This window comes from Rhinichthys klamathensis, unplaced genomic scaffold, assembly GCF_029890125.1.
Source record: "Rhinichthys klamathensis goyatoka isolate OS25496 unplaced genomic scaffold, OSU_Roscu_1.1 h1tg000098l_1, whole genome shotgun sequence".
Lineage (NCBI taxonomy): Eukaryota > Metazoa > Chordata > Actinopteri > Cypriniformes > Leuciscidae > Rhinichthys > Rhinichthys klamathensis.
In genome coordinates this window covers 314025-337535 of record NW_026606637.1, presented here as the reverse complement: position 1 = coordinate 337535, position 23511 = coordinate 314025, and the positions used below count along the sequence as shown (strand labels likewise).

Genomic DNA, 23511 nt, shown 5'->3' with positions numbered 1-23511 from the left:
GACCACTCTATGGCTGATGAAACATCAGAAGGAGTTAATGTATAGTATGTATAGAAAGATCAAGACCAAGGATTCTCAGGCAAGATATATGTACAAAAAGTTATGAACTACTGATGAAACCTCAGAAAGAGTCTATTATTATGCATAGAAAGATCAAGATTAAAGACTCTTTGTCCAGAAATGAGTATGCATAGTAAGTTAACATATTTCTGGCCAAAGTCTGTTCTAAGGCTAAGTAGGTCAAATATGGACCACTGTCTGGCTGATGAAACATCAGAAGGTGTTTATGAGTATTTATAGAAAGTTCAAGATTAAGGACTCTTTGTCCAGAAATGTGCTCATAAGGACAAATATGGTCTAATCTATGGTTGAAGTAACATCAAAAGAAGTCTATGAGTATGCATGGTAAGTTAGCCTTTGATAAGACCTTGGCCAGAAATATGTTAAGTAGGTCAAATATGGACCGCTCTCTGGCTCATGAAACATCAGAAGGAGTCTATGAGTATTTATAGAAAGTTCAAGTTCAAAGACTCTTTGGACAGAAATATGTTAAGTGGGTCCTTAAGTGGACCCACTTAACATATTAAGAAATATGTTAAGTGGGTCCACTCTATGGCTGATGAAACATCAGAAGGAGTTAATGTATAGTATGTATAGAAAGATCTAGAACAAGGATTCTCCGGCAAGATATATGTACAAAAATTCATATTTGAACTACTGATGAAACTTCAGAAAGAGTCTATTATAATGCATAGAAAGATCAAGATTAAAGACTCTTTGTCCAGAAATGTGTTCATAAGGTCAAATATGGTCTAATCTATGGTTGAAGTAACATCAAAAGAAGTCTATGATTATGCATAGTAAGTTAACATATTTCTGGCCAAAGTCTGTTCAAAGGCTAAGTAGGTCAAATATGGACCACTGTCTGGCTGATGAAACATCAGAAGGTGTCTATGAGTATTTATAGAAAGTTCAAGATTAAGGACTCTTTGTCCAGAAATGTGCTCATAAGGTCAAATATGGTCTAATCTATGGTTGAAGTAACATCAAAAGAAGTCTATGAGTATGCATAGTAAGTTAGCTTTTGATAAGACCTTGGCCAGAAATATGTTAAGTAGGTCAAATATGGACCACTGTCTGGCTGATGAAACGTCAGGAGTCTATGAGTATTTATAGAAAGTTCAAGTTCAAGTTCAAAGACTCTTTGTCCAGAAATGTGTTTATAAGGTCAAATATGGTCTAAACTATGGTTGAAGTAACATCAAAAGAAGTCTGAGTATGCATAGTAAGTTAGCCTTTGATAAGACCTTGGCCAGAAATATGTTAAGTAGGTGGTCCACTGTTAAATGTTAAATATGTTAAGCATGAACCACTGTCTGGCTGATGAAACATCAGAAGGAGTCTATGAGTATTTATAGAAAGGTAAAGTTCAAGTTCAAAGACTCTTTGGACAGAAATATGTTAAGTAGATCTAATATGGACCACTCTATGGCTGATGAAACATCAGAAGGAGTTAATGTACAGTATGTATAGAAAGATCAAGAACAAGGATTCTCCAGCAAGATATATGTACAAAAAGTCATATTTGATTTTCTGATGAAACTTCAGAAAGAGTCTAGTATTAAGCATAGAAAGATCAAGATTAAAGACTCTTTGTCCAGAAATGTGTTCATAAGGTCAAATATGGTCTAATCTATGGTTGAAGTAACATCAAAAGAAGTCTTTGAGTATGCATAGTAAGTTAAAATATTTCTGGCCAAAGTCTGTTCAAAGGCTAAGTAGGTCAAATATGGACCACTCTCTGGCTGATGAAACATCAGAAGGTGTGGTTCAATCTATGGTTGAAGTAACATCAAAAGAAGTCTATGAGTATGCATGGTAAGTTAGCCTTTGATAAGACCTTGGCCAGAAATATGTTAAGTAGGTCAAATATGGACCGCTCTCTGGCTCATGAAACATCAGAAGGAGTCTATGAGTATTTATAGAAAGTTCAAGTTCAAAGACTCTTTGGACAGAAATATGTTAAGTGGGTCCTTAAGTGGACCACTCTATGGCTGATGAAACATCAGAAGGAGTTAATGTATAGTATGTATAGAAAGATCAAGAACAAGGATTCTCCGGCAAGATATATGTACAAAAAGTCATATTTGAACTACTGATGAAACTTCAGAAAGAGTCTATTATAATGCATAGAAAGATCAAGATTAAAGACTCTTTGTCCAGAAATGTGTTCATAAGGTCAAATATGGTCTAATCTATGGTTGAAGTAACATCAAAAGAAGTCTGAGTATGCATAGTAAGTTAGCCTTTGATAAGACCTTGGCCAGAAATATGTTAAGTAGGTGGTCCACTGTTAAATGTTAAATATGTTAAGCATGAACCACTGTCTGGCTGATGAAACATCAGAAGGAGTCTATGAGTATTTATAGAAAGGTCAAGTTCAAGTTCAAAGACTCTTTGGACAGAAATATGTTAAGTAGATCTAATATGGACCACTCTATGGCTGATGAAACATCAGAAGGAGTTAATGTACAGTATGTATAGAAAGATCAAGAACAAGGATTCTCCGGCAAGATATATGTACAAAAAGTCATATTTGAACTACTGATGAAACTTCAGAAAGAGTCTATTATTATGCATAGAAAGATCAAGATTAAAGACTCTTTGTCCAGAAATGTGTTCATAAGGTCAAATATGGTCCAATCTATGGTTGAAGTAACATCAAAAGAAGTCTATGAGTATGCATAGTAAGTTAACATATTTCTGGCCAAAGTCTGTTCAAAGGCTAAGTAGGTCAAATATGGACCACTGTCTGGCTGATGAAACATCAGAAGGTGTCTATGAGTATTTATAGAAAGTTCAAGATTAAGGACTCTTTGTCCAGAAATGTGCTCATAAGGTCAAATATGGTCTAATCTATGGTTGAAGTAACATCAAAAGAAGTCTATGAATATGCATGGTAAGTTAGCCTTTTATAAGACCTTGGCCAGAAATATGTTAAGTAGGTCAAATATGGACCACTGTCTGGCTGATGAAACGTCAGGAGTCTATGAGTACTTATAGAAAGTTCAAGTTCAAGTTCAAAGACTCTTTGGCCAGAAATATGGACCACTGTGTGGCTTATGAAACGTCAGAAGCACTCTGTGAGCATGTATAGAAAGGTCAAGTTCAAGAACTCTCTGGACAGATTTATGTACAAAAAAAAAATTTGAACTACTGAATTAACATCAGAACATGTCTTTATGTTTAGAAAGTTCAAGTTCAAAGACTCTTTGGACAGAAATATGTTAAGTGGGTCTAATATGGACCACTCTATGGCTGATGAAACATCAGAAGGAGTTAATGTATAGCATGTGTAGAAAGATCAAGTTCAAGAACTCTCTGGCCAGATTTATGTACAAAAGATCAAATTTGAACTACTGAATTAACATCAGAACATGTCTTTATGTTTAAAAAGTTAAAGGTAGAGGACTCTTTTGGCCAGAAATATATTCAAGGATAAATGCAGAAAACAACTAACTAATTTTGCTGTTCATTGAAGAGATTATGTGTGTTTGTTGCATTGCATTGTAATATCTATTTTACTATGTGTATTGGAGATAAACCATATGTGCTGCTTGCACAGCAAAGAACTATACTTTTTCGGTTGTGCATTGAGATAACATAAGCACGATTTCATTGAACATAATCTTAAAACTTAAAACTAAAACTTAATCTAAAAACTTACTGAATTCGTCGTGCTATAAAGTATAATACTATATATGCGAAATATGTTATCTTTCATAGCATTCATAAACTAACTTGTTTCGTTTTGCAATGAAGAGATATTGCATTACATATGAGTGGTTGCATCACAACGCATACAGAACTAATTTATTCCCATGTGCATTGAAGAAGTAGCACATGCCATACCGGTATGTGATGTTTCATTGCAATCCATGCACGAGATAAATGAATCCGTTATGCATTTATTTGCATGCAAAATCTAACTTATTTCTGTGCATTGAAGAGTACAACATATGTGCTTGTAGCATAGCGCTGCATCCAGGACCTAAGTTTACTGACTTTATGCATTGAGGAATCACAGTAGTGACATAGTCTTTTTCATTGAACTGTATACAATAACTAACTTATTCTATTGTGAATTATTCAATCTTCGGTTGTGTATTCTTCAAAGTTAGATCTTGTAATGCAATGCAACAGCACACATGTATTCTCTTCAATGAACCGCAAAATGAGTTAGATGTTGTATGCATTGGAATGCAAAAGCACGCGTGTTGTGACATCCGAAAGTGGGTAACACAAAATGCATGCTTTTGCATTCCAATGCATAAAACAACTAACTAATTTTGCTGTTCATTGAAGAGATAACACAATATGTGCTCTTGCACATGTGACGTAATAGAGTTATACTTTGTCTAACTTATTTCGCTGTGCAATGAAGAGATATCGCATACCACATGAGCTGTTGCATTGCAACGCATACAGAAGTAATTAATTCCCTTGTGCATTGAAGAAGTAGCACATGACATATGTGATATTGCATTGCATTGCATGTACGATATAAATTAATCCGTTGTGCATTTATTTGCATGCAAAAGCTAACGTTTTCAGTTGTGCATTAAAGATATAACATATAACATATGACCTGTTTCACTAAACTGTATACAATAACTAACTTATTCCGTTGTGCATTATTCACGCATGTTGAGTTACCACTTCGGATAGCACAATATGTGTGCTTTTGTATAGCAATACATAAAGAACTAAACTCATTCTGTTTTGCATAGAAGATATAACACATGCACTGTTTCTTTGAACATACCCAATCTAACTGAATTCGTTGTGAAGTGAAAAACATTCAATACTATCTTTCATAGTATTGCATAAAATAACTAATTTGTTTTATTTTGAAATTAAGAGATACTGCATTGCATATGAGTTGCATCGCAACATATATACAGAACTCATTCCCCTGTGCATTGAAGAATTAGCACATGATATAAGTGATGTTTCATTGCAGTGCATGCACGATATAAATGAATCTGTTGTGCATTTATTTGCATGCAAAAGCTAACTTATTTCATTGTGCACTGAAGAGATACAACTTATGCTTTGCTGCATTGCACTGCAACTTCCATTGTGCATAAAATACATAAAATTCGCCTTCGGATAACACAATATGCGTGCTTTTGCATTACACTGCATAGAACAACTAAATCATTCTTGTGTGCATTGAAAACATAACATAAAAGGAAAGCAGTCGTTTTATTGCACGGTATACAAAAACTTCCGTTGTGCAATCTTCATTCTGCTATTGTGCATTCTTCAGAGTGTTAGATCTTGCAAGTTAGCATGAGTTAGATGTTGTGTGCATTGGAACCCAAAAGGGAGATAAACCATATGTGCAAACTGCAAAGCATTGCAAAGCATACTAGAACAACACTCATTCATTGTGCATTATACACTGTATACAAGAACTAACTTAATCCGTTGTGCATTCATGAATAATGTATGTATTGTATACAAAAACTAACATACTCCGTTGTGAAATGGAGAGATAAAAACGCAATACAGTAATTTTGCACTGCATCGCATACAATATCTAAATAATTTGATATAGCACAACATAAATTGCAGTACATGCAGACAACTACGAACTTGTTCCGATGTTCATTGAATAGATACCACACCATGTGTGCTCTTGCATTGCACTGCATACTCAATCTAGCTAAATTGACACGTGGATTTAAGAATTGACAAATAATAAGGTATCTTTCATGGCAATTAATTCCATTGTGCATTGAAAAGATAACACATGACAATTTCACTGTTTCATCGAAATCTATACAAGAACGAATGCAGCCATCGAGAAGTTCAAATATGACATTTTGAACATATTTCTGGCCAAAGAATCCTTGAACTTGATCTTTCTATACATAGATTAGACCAGTTTCTTCAGCCATCCAATAGTTAAAATATGATATTTTGAACCTATTTTGTCCTGAGAGTCCTTAAACTTTCTTTAAATACTCATAGACTCCTTCTGATGTTTCATCTGCCAGACAGTGACCTACTTAACATATTTCTGGCCAAGGTCTTATCAAAGGCTAACTTACTATGGATACTCATTGACTCCTTTTGATGTTACTACAACCATAGATTAGACCATATTTGACCTTATGAACACATTTCTGGACAAGTAGTCCTTAATCTTGAACTTTCTATAAATACTCAGACTCCTTCTGATATTTTATCAGCAGGAGAGTGGTCCATTTTCTTAACCTTCTTAAGAAAGCTACCTTCTTAACATATTTCAGGCAAAACTCTTATCAAGGGCTAACTTACTATGCATACTCACATCCTTTTGATGTTACGACAACCATAGATTAGAACATGGTTGAAAGAGTCCTTAATCTTGAACTTTCTATGCATACTCATAGACTCCTTCTGATGTTTCATCAGCCAGACAGTGGTCAATATTAGACCCACTTAACATATTTTTGGCCAAAGAGTCTTTGAACTTGAACTTTCTAAAAATACTCTTAAATGCACAACGAAATAAGTTGGATCTTGCAAGCAATGCAATGCAACAGCAATCATGTTGTGTGATAGGTCCAAAGCACAACGGAAGATGATAGATCTATAGCAATGCAATTTGAAAGTACTTTGTTATTTGTTGTCTCTTCAATGCACAAACGGAATAAAATCTTGAATGCAAGGCACATATGTATATCTTCAGTGCACAATGGAATATGATAGATATTGTATGCATTGCAACATGGCATGAGTTAGTTCCCATAAGATAACTATTTATATTGTTTTATCTCAAACGCAACAGCACCTGTATTGTGCTATCGCTTTAATGCAAAACGAAATAAATTAATATGCAATCAATGAAATACTGCAATCTTGTATGTAATCTAATGAAACAGAGCATATTATGTGTTATTCTCAGGAAAAGGTTAGTTCTTGTACGCATTGCAACGTAATGTCACATATGTTCTCTTCAATGCAGAACGGAATTAGACATTCTTTAAGTGCAGAAAGGAAAAAGCTATATAGATCTTGCAAACAGCACATATCTTATGTTTTATTTCTTTAATGTACAAACTGAATAGTTAGTTGTCAAGAAACAGAGCACATGTTATGTTTTTTCTTCACTTCACAAGGGAACAAGTTAGCTCTTGAATGCAGGAATGTACGCACACGTTGTGTTTTATTACTTGAATGCAAAAAGGAATAAGTTAGATCTTGAATGCAATGCAATGAATATCATGCACACAAAATGAGTTAGTTCTTGTATACAATGCAACAATAAACATGTTTTAAATCTTAAATGCATCAGCTTCTGTGTTGTTACGTTATTCTTAAATGCACTATGGAATAAGTCAGTTCTCGTATGCATTGCAATGCAACAGCACATAAAGATCATCTTCAGTGCACAACGGAATGAGATAGTTCTTGTATGCATTGCAATGCAACAGTAAATATGTTTTTTTTATCTCTTAAATGAAACAAATTCTTTGTTGTGTTATTCTTAAATGTATAATGGAATAAATCAGTCATTGCAATGAAATTGCATATTTCATGATATTTTCAATGCACAGTGCATGAGTTAGTTCTTGTTTGCATCTGAACCTAGGTTATGTGTTATTCTTCAATGCACAAGTCAATAAGTTAGGTCTTGCAAGATGTTGTGTTAGCTCTTCAATGCACGCCGGATAGACGGATCGTGTATGCATCAACACATATGTTGTGCACAACGGAACAAGTTAGGACTTGTATGCAGTGCAATGAAATAGAACATATCTCATGTGTTATTCTTTACCGCACACTCAATAATCATTTAGTTCATGTATGCCATGATACATACGATGCATTAACTGGAATATGTTTTGCTTTCAAGTGAAATAAACAATTTAGGCAATGTTCAAGGGGTTGTGCAACAGCAGTAGTGGATCAATATAAAACGAAAAGGAAGCATTAAAACGCATTACGTTAATAATTAAGAACATGTTTGGCATTGCATAAGATGTCATTAAACAATGCTTTATTTCGAATATCTAATAAGAATTTGCTTTTGCATTTCACTTTGGAGCATTAAAGCAATGGTAGAGGATGCAATACTTTTTGCACACAAAATTACAACATTTAAGCAATGGAGTGTCAAAAGACATTGCATGAGAGACATAATCTTTTGCATTCAGTTGCGTAAGCACTGATCTTTACTATCATGCAAAAAACACAAATGCACTTAAACCAATGTATTCCATTTGTGCAAGCAAACTTAAAGCCTCTAGACTCGTTGCCATTTCTATATAGGAAAACACCTTTTCCTAAGATTTTCTTACTGACCTGTCTTGCTGATTTAACATCAGATGGAGTCTATTTGTATTGAAAGTTACCATTTGGCCTAAATTATGTTAAGATGGTATAGACTACTCTATGGTTGATGTGTAAAGCAGAAAAAGATGAAAAACCTGACTGATGATGAGCATGTGAAGAAAGCTCATTGTCCGAGAACTATTTGGCCTGAATATGTTCAATGTGTCAAATATGGACTCCTGTATGCTTAAAGAAATATCAGACGGTTTCAATGAGTACATATAGAAAGTTCAAGAGCAAGGCCAGAAATAGAATTGTCAAGAAATTTGGCCTGACAATATGGCCAGAGGGAACTTTTTCATGGCTGATAAAACGGCAGGAGGAGTCAATGATTATGTATAGAAAGTTCAAGAGCCTGTGCCTGTAATATGTTAAATTGGTCAAATTTGGACTTCTTCCTGGCTGATGTAAAAACAAAAGAAGTCAATGCGTAGGCCTATGTATAGAAAGTTCAAGATATAGGACTCGACCAGGAAATATTTTTTGTCAAAAAATCCTCGCTGAATTTCCTCCATCAGGAGTCAATGGTTATGTATAGAAAGTTAAAAACTGAGTTCTGTCCGGCTGAATTAACATCAGGAGTCAATGAGAATGTATAGAAACATCAAAGTCAACATCAGGGAATCTTGGGCCTGAATTATGATATGTAGTTCAAATATGCAGAGCAATGCAAAATCACCTGTTTGTGATATCTCTTCAATGCACAACGAAAAGTTAGTTCTTGTACAGTTAGCCTACAATAAAATATAAGTGCAGTGCAATGCAATGCTGATGAGAGAGGTATAAGGGCACAAGCCATCACTTTGAGTGATTTATGGCCCAATAAAATGGTTCCCACGCTCAAGCCACGCCCCCTTCTACCCCACCCACCCACTTCCGGTCTGAACACCTGGACCGTGGGAATTTTCCCACGGCCCCCCCTCCTCTTTCCACCTCCCTCACCCCCTCCGGCCACCCCTCCCCTTAGGGTTGTGAGGATTTGAAGTGTGTCAGTGAGAGTTTTATGATTTTAAAAATGTAAAACGTTAAAAAATGTTGAAAAACATTAAAACAATGTTGAAAAACATTAAAACAATGTGTTTTCAAATCTTTTTTTATTTTATTTTTTTATTTATTTTTAAGAAGGTTGACCGTAAGGTTGACGAGGTAAGTTCAGTGTTTTATCAAAGTCTGTTGTACATTCAAAACCAGTTTTAAAACAGTGTATAAATGTTAAAAGTATAAATTGTATTTCTTATAAGTGTTAGTGTTAAAATGTCATCAGACAAATAATCGTTTGTGCAAAACGTTGAAAGAGGAAGATAAGTTTAACCAGTTTTGTGTTTAAACATGTGTGAAAGAGCACAGAGTGTAATCTCCGGGATGCACGATAAAAAACACATCTGATCGTACAGGAGGTCTGACAGCAATGATGACAGCAAAGTCTGTACACCACCCCACACCCTGACTCCTCCCACGGCACACCCACACGTGACGTGTGTGGGAAAACACTTTTTTTTTTATTAATCTTTTATATTTGTTTAATACGGGGTTTTTATTCTATAATTATTTGTATATCTCTCTATGTAAATAGGTTTTGGATACTCCGTACATGGATACTCCTTGTAGGAGCCTATAAGTTGTTAAGCATAACAATGACTACCCTACAGATGAATGCATAATTAAATGTTTAGACCAAAGAATTTAAGTCTCACCGCTAGACACACACACACACACACACACACACACACACACACACACACACACACACTATCACATACTATTGGCTCCGTAATGTCTGACCCCCCCCCCCCCCCCCCCCCCTTGATGTGTTTGAAAACATGAGGGGGTCTGTTTTTATTTTTTCTCTTTTGAAGTTTTGGTGAAGAGTGGTTTTATTTTATTGCATGGCTTATCAGTGATGTTTGGCCGGTTCTATCGTGAGATTCACCACGTGTCTTTTTCTAGTTGTAAAATCAACTATCAGATCCCATGCGGAGTTGTGAAGTTTTGGTGAAGCGTGATTTTATTTTATTGCATGGGTTATTTTATTTTATTGCATGGTTTTTATCAGCGATGTTTGGCCCGGTTCTATCGGGAGATTCACCATATGTTTTTCTAGTTGTAAAGTCAGCTATCAGATCCCATGCGGAGTTGAAAGAACTATTCTTCGAGAAAGATGTGTTTTCCGACGGAGGATCGTTTTACTTAGGGGTTGAGAGGAAAAATGTGTTTTTTGAATTTGGGGGGGTCTTACGAAGACAAGAGACCAGCTCATTTGATCGATATACACTGAGCGAGATCGTCTACAGATTCGATATCCTACAAAACATGGCCGAAGATCAATACGGTAGGGTGTAGTCTATTTCTTATTTTTTACAAAAATATTATAACAAATGAGTGTTTAATTTTCTTCTCTCATTTTTAAACATGAAACAGCAGAGGGAGCCGAGGGTGTATATTTTGACGAAGATTTGATGGAAATTTTGAACGAGCTTTGTGAGTAAATTTTCCAAACGTTATACATTTCATTGAAAATATTACTGTTGTTAATATACACCTGTCTGATTTTAGATGTGGAGTCCTTTCCAGACGGTGTTTCACCTGATGATTTTTTACATGTTTATAATGAAAATTCGTCAGAAGTGAATAACTTCGAAAACATATTATCACGCTCCCCCAGTCACGTGCTAGGATGCTCAGGGGATGTATTGGCGAGTGTAGCGACCGATCCATTGGATGAGACCAGTAGGTCGTACGACAACGTCACACCTTGGGGGACGCCAGGGTCGTCGAGCTACGGGTCGTCACACAGATCCCACGAAAGCGATACGACTTCGGACGGGGATACGCATCAGGAGCCTTCATCCAGCGACGGGGCAACACAATCTATTGCTCCGGGCGGTCTCAGAGGCTCCGGACGTGGGATTAAGCGTCTTCGGGAGGTTTATGGGGACTATAATTCTGACAACGGGGAAGAGTTAGAATATCCATGCGAAGGTGAGCGACGATGTTTTTTTTTTTTTTTTTTTTTTTTTACCTTATCATATTTTATATTTTCCTAGAATTATTTTATATTTTCCTAGATTTCTAAAATAATAATTGAAATGTTTTTTTTATTTTTATTCTCCAGAGCAAAACTTTGAGGCACAATGCACGTCCACTTCAACACCGTGTAGGAAACGGTTTTCAGACTTATATCACGGAACCGAATCGGCTGTGAACTCTCCAAATGACAATTGTGAGTTGCAAATTTTTACATATTTTCTTCTAACAAATATTTCATATAATAACCTATTATTATGTTTTCATCTAGCACAATTTTACGATGAGGTATATCACGGAACCGAATCGGCTGTGAACTCTCCAAATGACAATTGTGAGTTGCAAATTTTTTTACATATTTTCTTCTAACAAATATTTCGTATAATAACCTATTATTATGTTTTCATCTAGCACAATTTTACGATGAGGTATATCACGGAACCGAATCGGCTGTGAACTCTCCAAATGACAATTGTGAGTTGCATTTTTTTTTTTTTTTTTTTTTTTTTTTTTTTACATATTTCATCTAACAAATATTTCATATAATAACCTATTATTATGTTTCATCTAGCACATGAATACGACGAGAGGGGTTTAGAGTTTTTCTTACAATCCCAGGAAGCGGTGTTGGACGCCTTCGATTCTGACCAGGATTCATCAGATGACGGCAGTTCTGAGGACTCTGCAGGATGTTTCAGGCCCCCATACAGATGTTGTGATGTCCAGAACCTGAGCCATGACATGCTTCGCAGCACCAACAGGAATTTTTTACGGATTTTAGAAGTTGCTAACCAACCTTTATCGTTTCAACAAACCGAGGCCATTGTGTACGAGTCCCAAAGCGATGTTGTCACACTTCTACACAGAGTGATAGACCAGCAGAATCGCCATACGACTGATTTAAGGAGCGCTGTTGATTTTTTTGGAGTTTGTCATGAGCAAACTTTGAACGAAAACAGGCAATTACGTAGTGAGGTTTTGGCAGTGCGCGGGGAAATTACGCAGGCACGGGAAGACCTGCAGCTACAGACAATTGCATTGTCGCTATTCTCAGAGAGACTAAATATTCTTCAAAGACTATTGCGGGAATTACATGAGGTCTTCATGAGAAGGTGATCATTTCCTTATTTTTTATTTCAAACGAGTGGTGTTATTTTGTTTAATTTGATGGTTATTATTTGTATCTGTTTTAAAAAACTAGTAGTGACTAGTTATTGATGTGGTATTATTGTTTATGTGGTAGTCCTACACATGCTTTTGTTTTACACGATTTAAATAAAACATATCAAAATGCTTTCTAAAAGAGCGCGCACAGACTCAGACTCTGAAGCCGAAGAAGCCGAAAGATCTAGACGTCACACTAACAGTTTACGTCTTTTAATAAATGAGCAGTTACGAATGATAAACACAAATGGTCTAACCACAACCGAGCTATTGCGAAATATAATAGCAGAGCAAGAAAATTTGGGGGAAATACCCGTACATGACGAAAATGAAAGCACACAGACAGGCGCGGGGGTGCCTGATCGAACGAACCCCCAGCCCCCTGAGATGAGTTTGAGCCAGGCAGAAATACGCAGTCTTGCTACCGAGGGTGGTCGCGTGGGTGATTTCACAATTATTCCAAGACCGCGTTTCAACGGAGTAGAAATTAATAGAACGCTTAATCTCAGAGAAATAGACACGAACGATTTAGCCGCTTTTAATATTCATCTGCATAACATTTTAAATGAGATTGTAGATTTTTCTCAACTGATGGCCGGTGAAACGGGATATATCAACATTGCGTTGTCTGGAGAAAGTTTACCCACGTCCATAAACACCGTTTTAACACCCGAGAATAATCATGATCCCTCATTATTTATCGAACAGCTTGAACAAGCAACACAGAGCAACAGTGAGATTTGCACTGATACATCACTATCGTTACAGATTTCAGTAGCTATGGACAGGCCTGGAGGGGGTCGCAGAAGAATTACAAGTCATGCGATCAGCGAGAGTGTAGAGAGGAATAAAATGCATTTGTTCAGCCCTACAAATTTCGAAAATAATATGTGTTTGAGTTTTTGTCTAGCCTATTTCCTTAACCCGTCGCTTACTGATCAGCAGTTACAAAGACCGGCGTACGAAATCCATACAAGTTGTGGCTTTACACCACATGATAAAATAGGGTATCACAATTTGGCTGTTTTCGAGAGAAAATATGATCTAAAAATTGTGGTATTTCATCGAGACTGCTCAGGGAGGCTACAAGTGTACAAAAACATGGATGAAATTCATCCAAAGACTGTGCATTTGTATAATCACGAGGGGCATTATCATCTAATAAAAAATTTGAAAGGTTTTATAGGGAATAGCTATGTCTGCCAATTCTGCAACAGAGGGCACAACGATATACGCACACACAGATGTAAATATGTATGTAAAGTGTGCAATACGGCCGAATGCCGATCACATGCTACAAACTCTAGACAATGTCCAGATTGCCTCAGATATTGTAGCAATACCTTCTGCTACAATACGCATAAAAAATCACGAGTACCTGGTGAAAGATCGCAGTGTGATACCCTGCGTTTCTGCCCGAAATGTCACTCTATTTATAGGGTTGTGAGAAACGGCGATAAGTTGAAACCCCACACCTGTTCTCCAAAGCGTTGCGTACATTGCAAAGAGGTCTTGCCAGATGATGGCAGCCACGAGTGCTATATTCAACCTCTTAAGCCTGAAACACATGACAAAAAATACATTTATTACGATTTTGAAACTATGTTTGAAAATGGCAGGCATACAGCTAATTATGTATGTGCAATGACACACGACGGCGAGACGTTTGAAGCAGGTGGTACAGAATGTGTAGAGCTTCTGGTTAAACACTTTAGACGTACGAAATACGCAGGCTTTACATTCATAGGACATAATTCATCGGGCTTTGACAATTTTATACTGGCGGAACACCTTGCAAAGGAGGGGTTAACACCAAAAATTATTATGCAAGGATGTCGTATATTATACATGTACGATACTGTGTTTAGACAACGTTTTGTCGATTCTTTTCAGTTTATCCCAATGTCTCTGGGAAAAATACCCTCGGCGTTAAACCTGGGTGTGTGTGTTAAGGGTTTTTTCCCCCACCACTTCAATAGATTGGAGAATGCAAATTACGTGGGGCCCTACCCAGCAAAAGAGTTTTACGGTTATGACACTCTCAGTCAAACCGAGCGCTCTAGATTTGATCAATGGTACACAGGTGTATCAGGGGTCTTTGACTTCAAAAAGGAGCTCACTTTTTACTGTCGGAATGACGTGATTATTTTACGCCTAGCGTGTATAAAATATCGTGAAGAATTCATCGAATGTACAAACATTGATCCGTTTAAATCAGTGACACTTGCTGGAACGTGTATGAAGGTGTTCAAAACTAATTTCCTTGCGCGTGACACCCTGGCTCTCACACACAGTCACGCATACATTAATCAGTATAAAGCTTTCTCAAACGCGTCTATACAATGGCTGGAGTTTTACGCGAAGAAACAGAACGTGGATGTCCAACACGCATTGAACAGCGGCGAAGCCAGCTTCGGACCCTATCATGTTGACGGGTATTACGTGAGTGAAGAGGGTGTCAAGACAGCTTTAGAGTATTTAGGGTGCTTTTTTCACGGACATTGTTGCAGATTTAAGGATGAAGAAATTAATCCCTTATCAAGAGTGTCTTTCGGGGCACTCAGGAGACAATCGGATGATAAACTAGAAGCCCTTCGTAAAGTGTATTCCTTGCGCGTTATTTCTATGTGGGGGTGTGAGTGGGAGGCTGCGAAACAAACAGATCCGACAGTGATACAATTTATGAAATCTTACGAAGCGCCCGAGAGAATGACGCCTCGTGAAGCACTTTATGGAGGACGTACAAATACGTATAAACTATACCACGAAACAGCCGAGGATGAGAGGGTGGATTATTATGATTTTACATCCTTGTATCCGTACGTACAATCATGTAAAACTTATCCTATTGGCCACCCTAAAATATTTTTTAAGGATTTCGAACCTATAGAGAATTATTTTGGGCTTGTCAAAGCCACCGTCCTCCCCCCTCGCAAGCTCTATCACCCTGTTCTGCCTTACAGAAGCGGTGGTAAGCTATTATTTCCTTTGTGTAGGACTTGTGCTGAGAGCCGGATTCAGACCCCTCAATGCTGTCACACGGATGAGGACAGGTGTATGACAGGCTCGTGGGTTTCCATCGAATTACAGCGAGCTATTCAACACGGATATGAGGTGTTGAAAATAGATGAAATCTGGCATTTTGAACAAACATCTGACAGCTTGTTCAGTGATTATGTAAATACATTTCTAAAATTCAAGCAGGAAGCCTCTGGCTTTCCCTCACACGTGGTGACAGACGCAGATAAGCAGTCTTATGTCGACGATTATCTTGAAAACCAAGGGGTTCAACTGGACATTTCTAATATTTCATACAATCCGGCAAAAAGATCCATAACGAAGCTAATCATGAATACTCTTTGGGGTCGCTTCTCTCTTCGCAGCCATCTCCCCAGCGCCGAGCTTCTGACAGAACCTGAAGAGTTCACACAGCGTCTTTTTAGCAATGCGTATGTGATAAAACATTTCTCTTTTGTATCTGACTCCGTGGCTTTAATCCAATGGTCTTACGCGCAACAAGACCCCTCTCCGACTCGTGATGTTAACGTGTTTATTGGGGCATTCACCACTGCATACGCGCGACTCGAGCTCTATAATCTTTTGGATAAATTAGATAAGAGAGTCCTTTATGCCGATACAGATTCTGTTATCTTTGTATCGAAAAACGGAGATTGGATTCCTGAGACAGGACCTTATCTCGGTCAGCTCACGAGCGAATTAGAACCGTCAGACTATCTGGTTTTATTTTCAGCATCAGGGCCTAAATCTTATGGTTTTGCCACTAAAAATGGGCATACGTGTCTCAAAGCTAAAGGGATAACGCTTCACGCTAAGAACGCGCAAATAGTCACGCTGCAGAGTCTGATAGGTCTTGTGCGCTCATATGTTGAGACAGGTGTCAGTACGCACCTGCTCGCTAGCACGGACACCATCACACGCAATAAGTCGCGCTTCACGCTGCATAATAAAACAGTTGTGAAGACGTTCAGAATCGTGTATGACAAGCGTGTCCTTCTACCTGACTACACAACATTACCTTACGGGTTTTAACAATATCTGTGAATATGTGTGAAACAGATGTTTTTGACTATAGACTCAGACATCCTTTTTCCGGGGTTGTTAGCGGTCCAAGCAATAGCGGGAAGACTTTTTTTGTGAAGACTCTAATGTATAACTCAGACAGAATGTGTTCTGTGAAGTTTGATAATTTTGTTTACATATATACATCCTGGCAACCTTTATACGACGAACTGTTGCATGCTTTTGATATTAAATTCATTGAAAATATCCCCAAGAAACTGGATGATGAATCTTTATTTCCTCGCGATAAAAGATCCCTTTTAATTTTAGATGATGTCATGTCTCAAGCAGCATGCAGTTCTGAAGTCGAGAGGGTTTTTACACAGTACACCCATCACAATGGGATTAGTTGCTTATTTTTGGTGCAGAATCTTTTTTTCCAGGGTAAATCTACCAGAACTATAGGGCTTAACGCAAATTATTTAATAATATTTAAAAACCCCCGAGATAAGCAACAGATAGGTGTTTTGGGTCGTCAGATGTTTCCTGGTAATACAAAATTTTTCATCGAAGCGTACCAGGATGCAACCGAGAGGCCTTACAGCTATTTACTGATAGATTATAAACCGCAAACACCTGAAAGATTTCGTCTCAGAACAGATTTACTGTCAGACTATCCGGCGGTCTACGTCAAGAAAGGGTGTTTAACATGAGTTCGAGACTTTCCAGAAATCTGTACCTTTTGAAGTTATTATACAAGAGCTCACCCAGACAACGAAACGCTATTCTCCATTCAGCACCTGACGAGCTTATACTGGCTCTCTGCGAAGTCGCACTCAATATTCTTCATGGTAAGATCCCTCTAACAGCGAAACAACACGGATCTTTAAAAAGGAGAAAGACTGAAATAAAGTACGTCGCTAATAAAAAGATCAACATAACCAGAAAGAGGCGCATGATTAATCAAAAAGGAGGGTATATCTTGCCTTTATTATCAGTAGCTCTGCCTTTCATATCTAGTCTGATAACTAGAAGCTAAATCTGAAGAGAATGGATCATACTGATAAAATGTATCTAGTGCCAAAGCATCAATTGGACAGACTAAGGTCTGCACAAACACCTCGCGAAAACATCCACACTTTTGTGGAGGACCATCTGGATTCAGCTATTAGAGAGATATTGCAGAAACATGATTTGAACACGTACGAGAAGGCAAAACTTTACACCAATGCTTTACAGCGATATCTTAGTGTGGTGAAACACAACAATATGGAAAGTAGCACACTGACCTTCACACACCCACCCGTTGAGACCGAGACCAGTGAGATCGCTCATGCATCAGATAGATCTGAGGAAGCCCCTGATGATGTAATCGTATCTGAAGTATTAAACAATGTACCACAGAGAAGTTTAAAAAATGTGAAATATATTATGGATAAAATGTCCAAAGCCAAACACTTGTCTTCATGGACAGATAACGGGGAATTTGTTTATAAAGGGGCAATCATCCCCGGATCCCATGTGTTTGATCTGGTGAAAAGTGTGACGTCACCACAGATGATACGCGATAACAGGCGCCCAGTGGGGTGGCATGCGTTTCTGGAGGCTTTTGCCAATCTGCACATACCTTATTCGACTGTAGCCAACCATCATGTTAGGCACATGATCGAATCGCTTAAAAGAAAAACAACAGATGATAGCTTTGGAGATGTACCGTCGAAATCATTGAAAAAACGAGGACATCGTAAAACACCACCGCACACCCCTGATGCAGCTGTATTTAATTCTTCTAAATTAGACAGTAAACAATGGTTGGATTTTTAACAAATGATTTTATCTATTTTACCCAATGTGTGTGACTTATCCTATTTCATAAGTCTATGAATTTCATATTTTTTATTTGAAAAGATGTATATTGTGTTGTTGCTTTTGTGATGTCAAATAAAAGGGGAGAAACACATCATTCGTTTACGTGTCATTTTATTCGATACATATGCACATACACCATGAGTTAATACGTCTGATATGTTTTACCAGTCTGTACACACTGTATACACTTGAATGATTTCCTATCACAGACACGGGGTTTCAATTTTTTTACAAAAAGAGATACCATAGAGTCATTTTTTAACAGATTATCATTATGGTAAAATTTCATTATATTCTAATACTCAAAACCTCGAGAAATATGATACAGAAAAAAAACACAATGCTGTCCACAGGTAACAGAAGTATAATCTTGCACTTGTCTGGTAGAATAATGAACTTGTGTAGAATTATTTTTTAGAAAATCTTGAATAGACCTAGGAAAACAGTCTGCATTCGGAGGGTTGCCGAAGCTGTCAAAGAAACACGCGACACCATTTCGACCTACGTGCATCGCCACCCAATGTTGCCCCGGATCACCCGATGCGTCTGTATTAGAGATTAACAGGGCCGGTGTATCTACCAATGGTGCTTTGGGGAGGTAATCGCTAGGAAACACACCTAGAAAATTGATGTCACAGAAGTTATCCATGATTTCCGTCAACTGCACAGTATTCATTTCAAGCCCCCACGTCAGTGGTGTTCAGCGAGCACCTGTCTCCGGTTTGATATTTCGAGAAGAGAATCGTAGGTTGCATAAATTAAAAGATTGACGGTGTGTTCAAGCGGCTCTCTAAAACGCACTTCTAATCTAATATTTCCCGATCTAATTAGTGACATGTGTTGCCCACATTCGTCATCGGGCGTGAGATTGAAAGCGTAGAGTGTGTATCCATTTAGAAAATCCTCCCTGTCTATGGCCAGCGGCTGATTCTTCAAATGTCTACCGGTCGCAGACACCAGCTGGTAAAATTCCCTAACGGCGTTACCTAAATTATATTGGGGTTGAAGAGGCCTATTAGGATTCGAGACTCCATCTGCGGTGAGATTGAGATACTCTAAATTAAAGTGCTTAAAAGCAAAAGGGTTTTTGTCATAAGCCCCTGTGAACGCCGAGTTATCAGTCATAGCTAAAATGATAGATTTTGGAAGAGTGCCGAGGAAGAGATTCTCGTGGTTTGAGACGCGCGCCCCTGCTGGTATGGAGAAATTTTTCACACAGACACGGTCTATGGGGTATTTGGCTGTCGCCGAGAGAAGCGCTTGTGCGTGCCCCAAACGCACAGCCGGTGACACGCTCACTCTCTTGACAAAGAGTGAAGCTGAGAGAATTTTTAGCTTGTAATCGATGGCGTCGCCACTCATCAAGCAGAATGCGTCTTTTGCTCTGGTTAGGCGAATACGGATATCAACCCCGTTCAATAATAGTTTCGGTTGAAAGAACATATCACAGTGTATCGGTGCTAATAACTCCACCACATTACTGGCATTGGTGAACGCGGCTCTTTTTGTCAAACCTTCGTTGCCGGCTCCAGGGATAGTCGAATCCATACTCCCGGCCGTATCCTTAAAAAAAAGACCTGCTGAAAAGTTGCTTTCTAACGTGTCTCTCCCATAATTAATGAGCGTTTCGATAATACATCTATAAGGATAAGTGCTGGACGGTTGTGAGACTAGACGATCCCCCAAAGACACATCAACCTGTGAGAAGATAGTCGCCGCCGGGTAATTGAGAACCGTCACTGGAGCTCCCTCAGGACAATCGGACCCGTCCGGCATAGTTATTTTGACACGGGTAAATAATAATGTGTTATTCAAATCTGTGTAATCTTCACCCGTCCCCGCTATGAAGAATTCAATCGGAGATAAATCAGAAATAGCCGAAATCGGTGGGTATTCGATGTAGGTGTTCTTCTCAATAGCTGTTTGTGTCAAAGGGACGGTAAACAGATCCAGCTCGGATTTAACACATTCGTCAGACATGCAATGTAGCAGAGACATGTTTTTTATTTTTATTTTTTAGAATATAGTATTGACTCGTCTTTTTAATTTTGTGGTTCTTTTCACACGCTTCACACGAGTTCTTCTTTTGATTTTTGCGACTGAGCGTTTTTTGGTGACGCTCCTGCTTTTCTTTATGCCATGACCACGCCCCTTTCTCATACGGGCCCCAGGTGGCTTTAATCGTCTACGCCCCATCACCATCAGACCATGCCCGCTCTGACCGTCATCGTTGTTATATGACTTTGCTAGGGCTGTGCTAACGACGTCACTCACTATATTTTTTGCTGCGGTTTTCATGTGTGGTTTTGCTATACTGAACCCTCTCCTAATAAGCGGCACAGCCAATCTATACAACCCTCTAAACAAACCACCGATACCTGATAAAAAACCCCCACCGTACATAACACCGCCGCCGGTGTATCCGGGGATACCATTTCCGGTTTGCGCTTGGTAGTACGAGACGTAACGCTCGGGATCCGGCTGGTATGGTGCTAGATAAGCCATTTTTTAAAACAGGTGTTGCTTCACGGGTCTAAAGTGTAGTTTAGATACAACCTTCCCGTAGGTGAATGGGACGTCTCTGTTTAAGTCGTCTTTAATCTCTATAGTAATCTCGTTAATACTGTTTTTATTAAGGCGCACGTAGTGTGACTTGTCGTACCTGACACTGACAACTTTGTTAGTCTCACCTTCGATGTGTACTGTGCCTAGTAAAGGTACATGGACATCTCCAACTGTCTGGCACTCGATTATATCAGTGTATACATACAATGTGTAAAAACCCCCACTTATATCAGCCTGGAACGGAGCATATGCGATGTGTGTGTCTCGATGTTCATCCGAACTGTTTACAGTTTCTATAGAAACCCCTGGTTTTAAACCCAGGATGATAGCCAGCTTGCCATAAAATGTCAGCGACGTCCCGTGAGGTGCTTTCAGAAATACCTTATTCTTTATACGGTCGTAGACGAGTCGTACCGCCGGGGGGAGAGAGATGTTTATATCCCTGAGTAAGATGGGTACATCCTCAAAATACCCACATTTCAACGTATACCGATTTGTTGATAATTTTAGAGGTTTCTGAAACGCATCACCCCTAACAGGGAGCTCGTGGTTATCCTGCAGCAGACATTGATCACAAACAATAACAAAAAATGCGTCATCCTCATTAAATGCATACCACGTCAACGGGTATTCAAATTCGACCAATGCCACCTCCCACAGGCCTTTTAAAATTATACTTCTGGCCAGTCTAGTTCTGTAATTGGATATACAATTCTCAGGATAGATGCCACTCGAGGCATTGCACGGGAGCGTGACATAGAACCCCTCCTCAGACATAATTCACATAAATGACACCTGTCACGAATTCACTACGGCTTTAAGACGGTTTGTAGATCCATCACCTGCTTTTCGGGGACCCAGCTGTTGAATTTTGTAGGCCAGCCAAGCCACTTGACGAGAACGTACATGACTTTTCCACGACGTTGCTTGTCCAGTATTTTTTCAACTTTGAAAGCCGAATTATTACTAACTATAATCCTCTGTAATTCTTGTTCATAAAAACAACCTTCAATCAAGTCCCCGTCATAGTCCTGTATCCGATACACGACCGGATTTCGGGGTATACACGCCGTTATGGTGAAGTATTCTTCAGTATAATTCTGTTCGTACCCCTTTGCGAAAATATTACGGGTTTTAGATACTCGTACAACGTCTCCAATCGAGAATTTAAACTTGGGTGTCTCTTTACGTTTTTCCCCATATAAATTATTAAACACCACATTTTCATTTTCCTTATCCACATCCACTGGTCTCATTTTAATTGACTTGTGGTAGCTTGAATTATACCCATCTGTCAGGTCTTGCAATATGTCACAGTAGCGTTTGGAATTTATAGCTGTCAAATAACGCCACATTCGTCCTTTTAAAGTTCTATTAAATCTTTCGACCACACTCGCTTTTAAATCGCTGGCTGTTGCAAAATGATGTATGTTATATTTTTTCATCAATTGCTGAAAATGTTTATTGAAAAATTCTGTACCCTTATCTGTCTGTAACTTGACAGGTATCTGCCCCTCTCTCAAAATAGACGTAAAAGCTTTAACCACTTCCGGTCCGGTCTTATTTTTCAAAGGTCTGGTCCAAGCGTATTTACTGAAAACATCTATAACCGTAATTATATATTTAATACCCTGATTGTGTTTAGAAAAAGAAGACATATCGACTAAATCCATCTGAAACTGTTGGCTTTTCCCATACACCACTACACGGTTCCGTTTATATTTTATTGGTGCAGTTCGATGGAGCGTGTATGTGTCCTGACTTGAAAGCCATTCGGTCACCTCTTTATCAGATAATTTTACACCGTATTCCTGTAAAACAGCCTGTTTTAATCTGTTTTTACCCCCCAAAGCACCGGAATTTGCAGGGTCATAGTAAATCTTTTTCATAAGGTCCTGATTAGCCATGTCGTCACTGTGGGTTTTCAGAGAATAATGAGTCAGATGGCGAAAGTTGTCAAGATTTTATTTTTATTTTTTGCAATCACACGTATATATCATCAAACAACAAAGGCTTTTTTTTTTTTTTTTTTTTTTTTTTTTCATGTACATTTATTTTTTCCGTGTACATTTATTTATTTCAGGAATATCAATTAATTTTTTACAAAAACACACTTTTTTTTTTTTTTTTCAGGATTTACAAGCATACATAATGAATTAAATGTCGATCATCCAAACAGTAAAATAAACCTCACACACATTTCAAAATTTCTCTCCAGAATGTGTTCAAGTAACAGGTCAATAATTTGGGGGACATCCGCCCCCCTCTTTCTTAACAATCTGCAGACATCAGTTACATATACGTACAAAGACATACAATGTTTCCTATTCTAAGAGAGTTCTGACATTCAGGCATTAGTTCGAGGATGTTTTTGACAGTCGTGTACGGATCGGAGTTATGGCTGACGGATATGTTCACCATGTTATTCCAGTCGCTCGATGACTCGCGTGCAGTGTTCATATGACTCATTAACTTCGCTAG

The 23511-nt window shown here is 38.2% G+C and overlaps 1 protein-coding gene across 1 annotated transcript; it reads right to left on the bottom strand.

Annotated features, from left to right (window-relative positions):
- Window positions 1-15484: 15484 nt before the first annotated feature.
- LOC130086553 (uncharacterized protein F54H12.2-like) lies at window positions 15485-20463 on the bottom strand. The gene is made up of 4 exons (XM_056252615.1): window positions 19314-20463; window positions 18971-19083; window positions 17397-17458; window positions 15485-15608 (listed from the first exon to the last, which is right to left on the bottom strand). Exons 1-4 carry the CDS (start codon window positions 20461-20463, stop codon window positions 15485-15487), a joined length of 1449 nt encoding a protein of 482 aa, XP_056108590.1.
- Between the last annotated feature and the right edge of the window lie 3048 nt (window positions 20464-23511).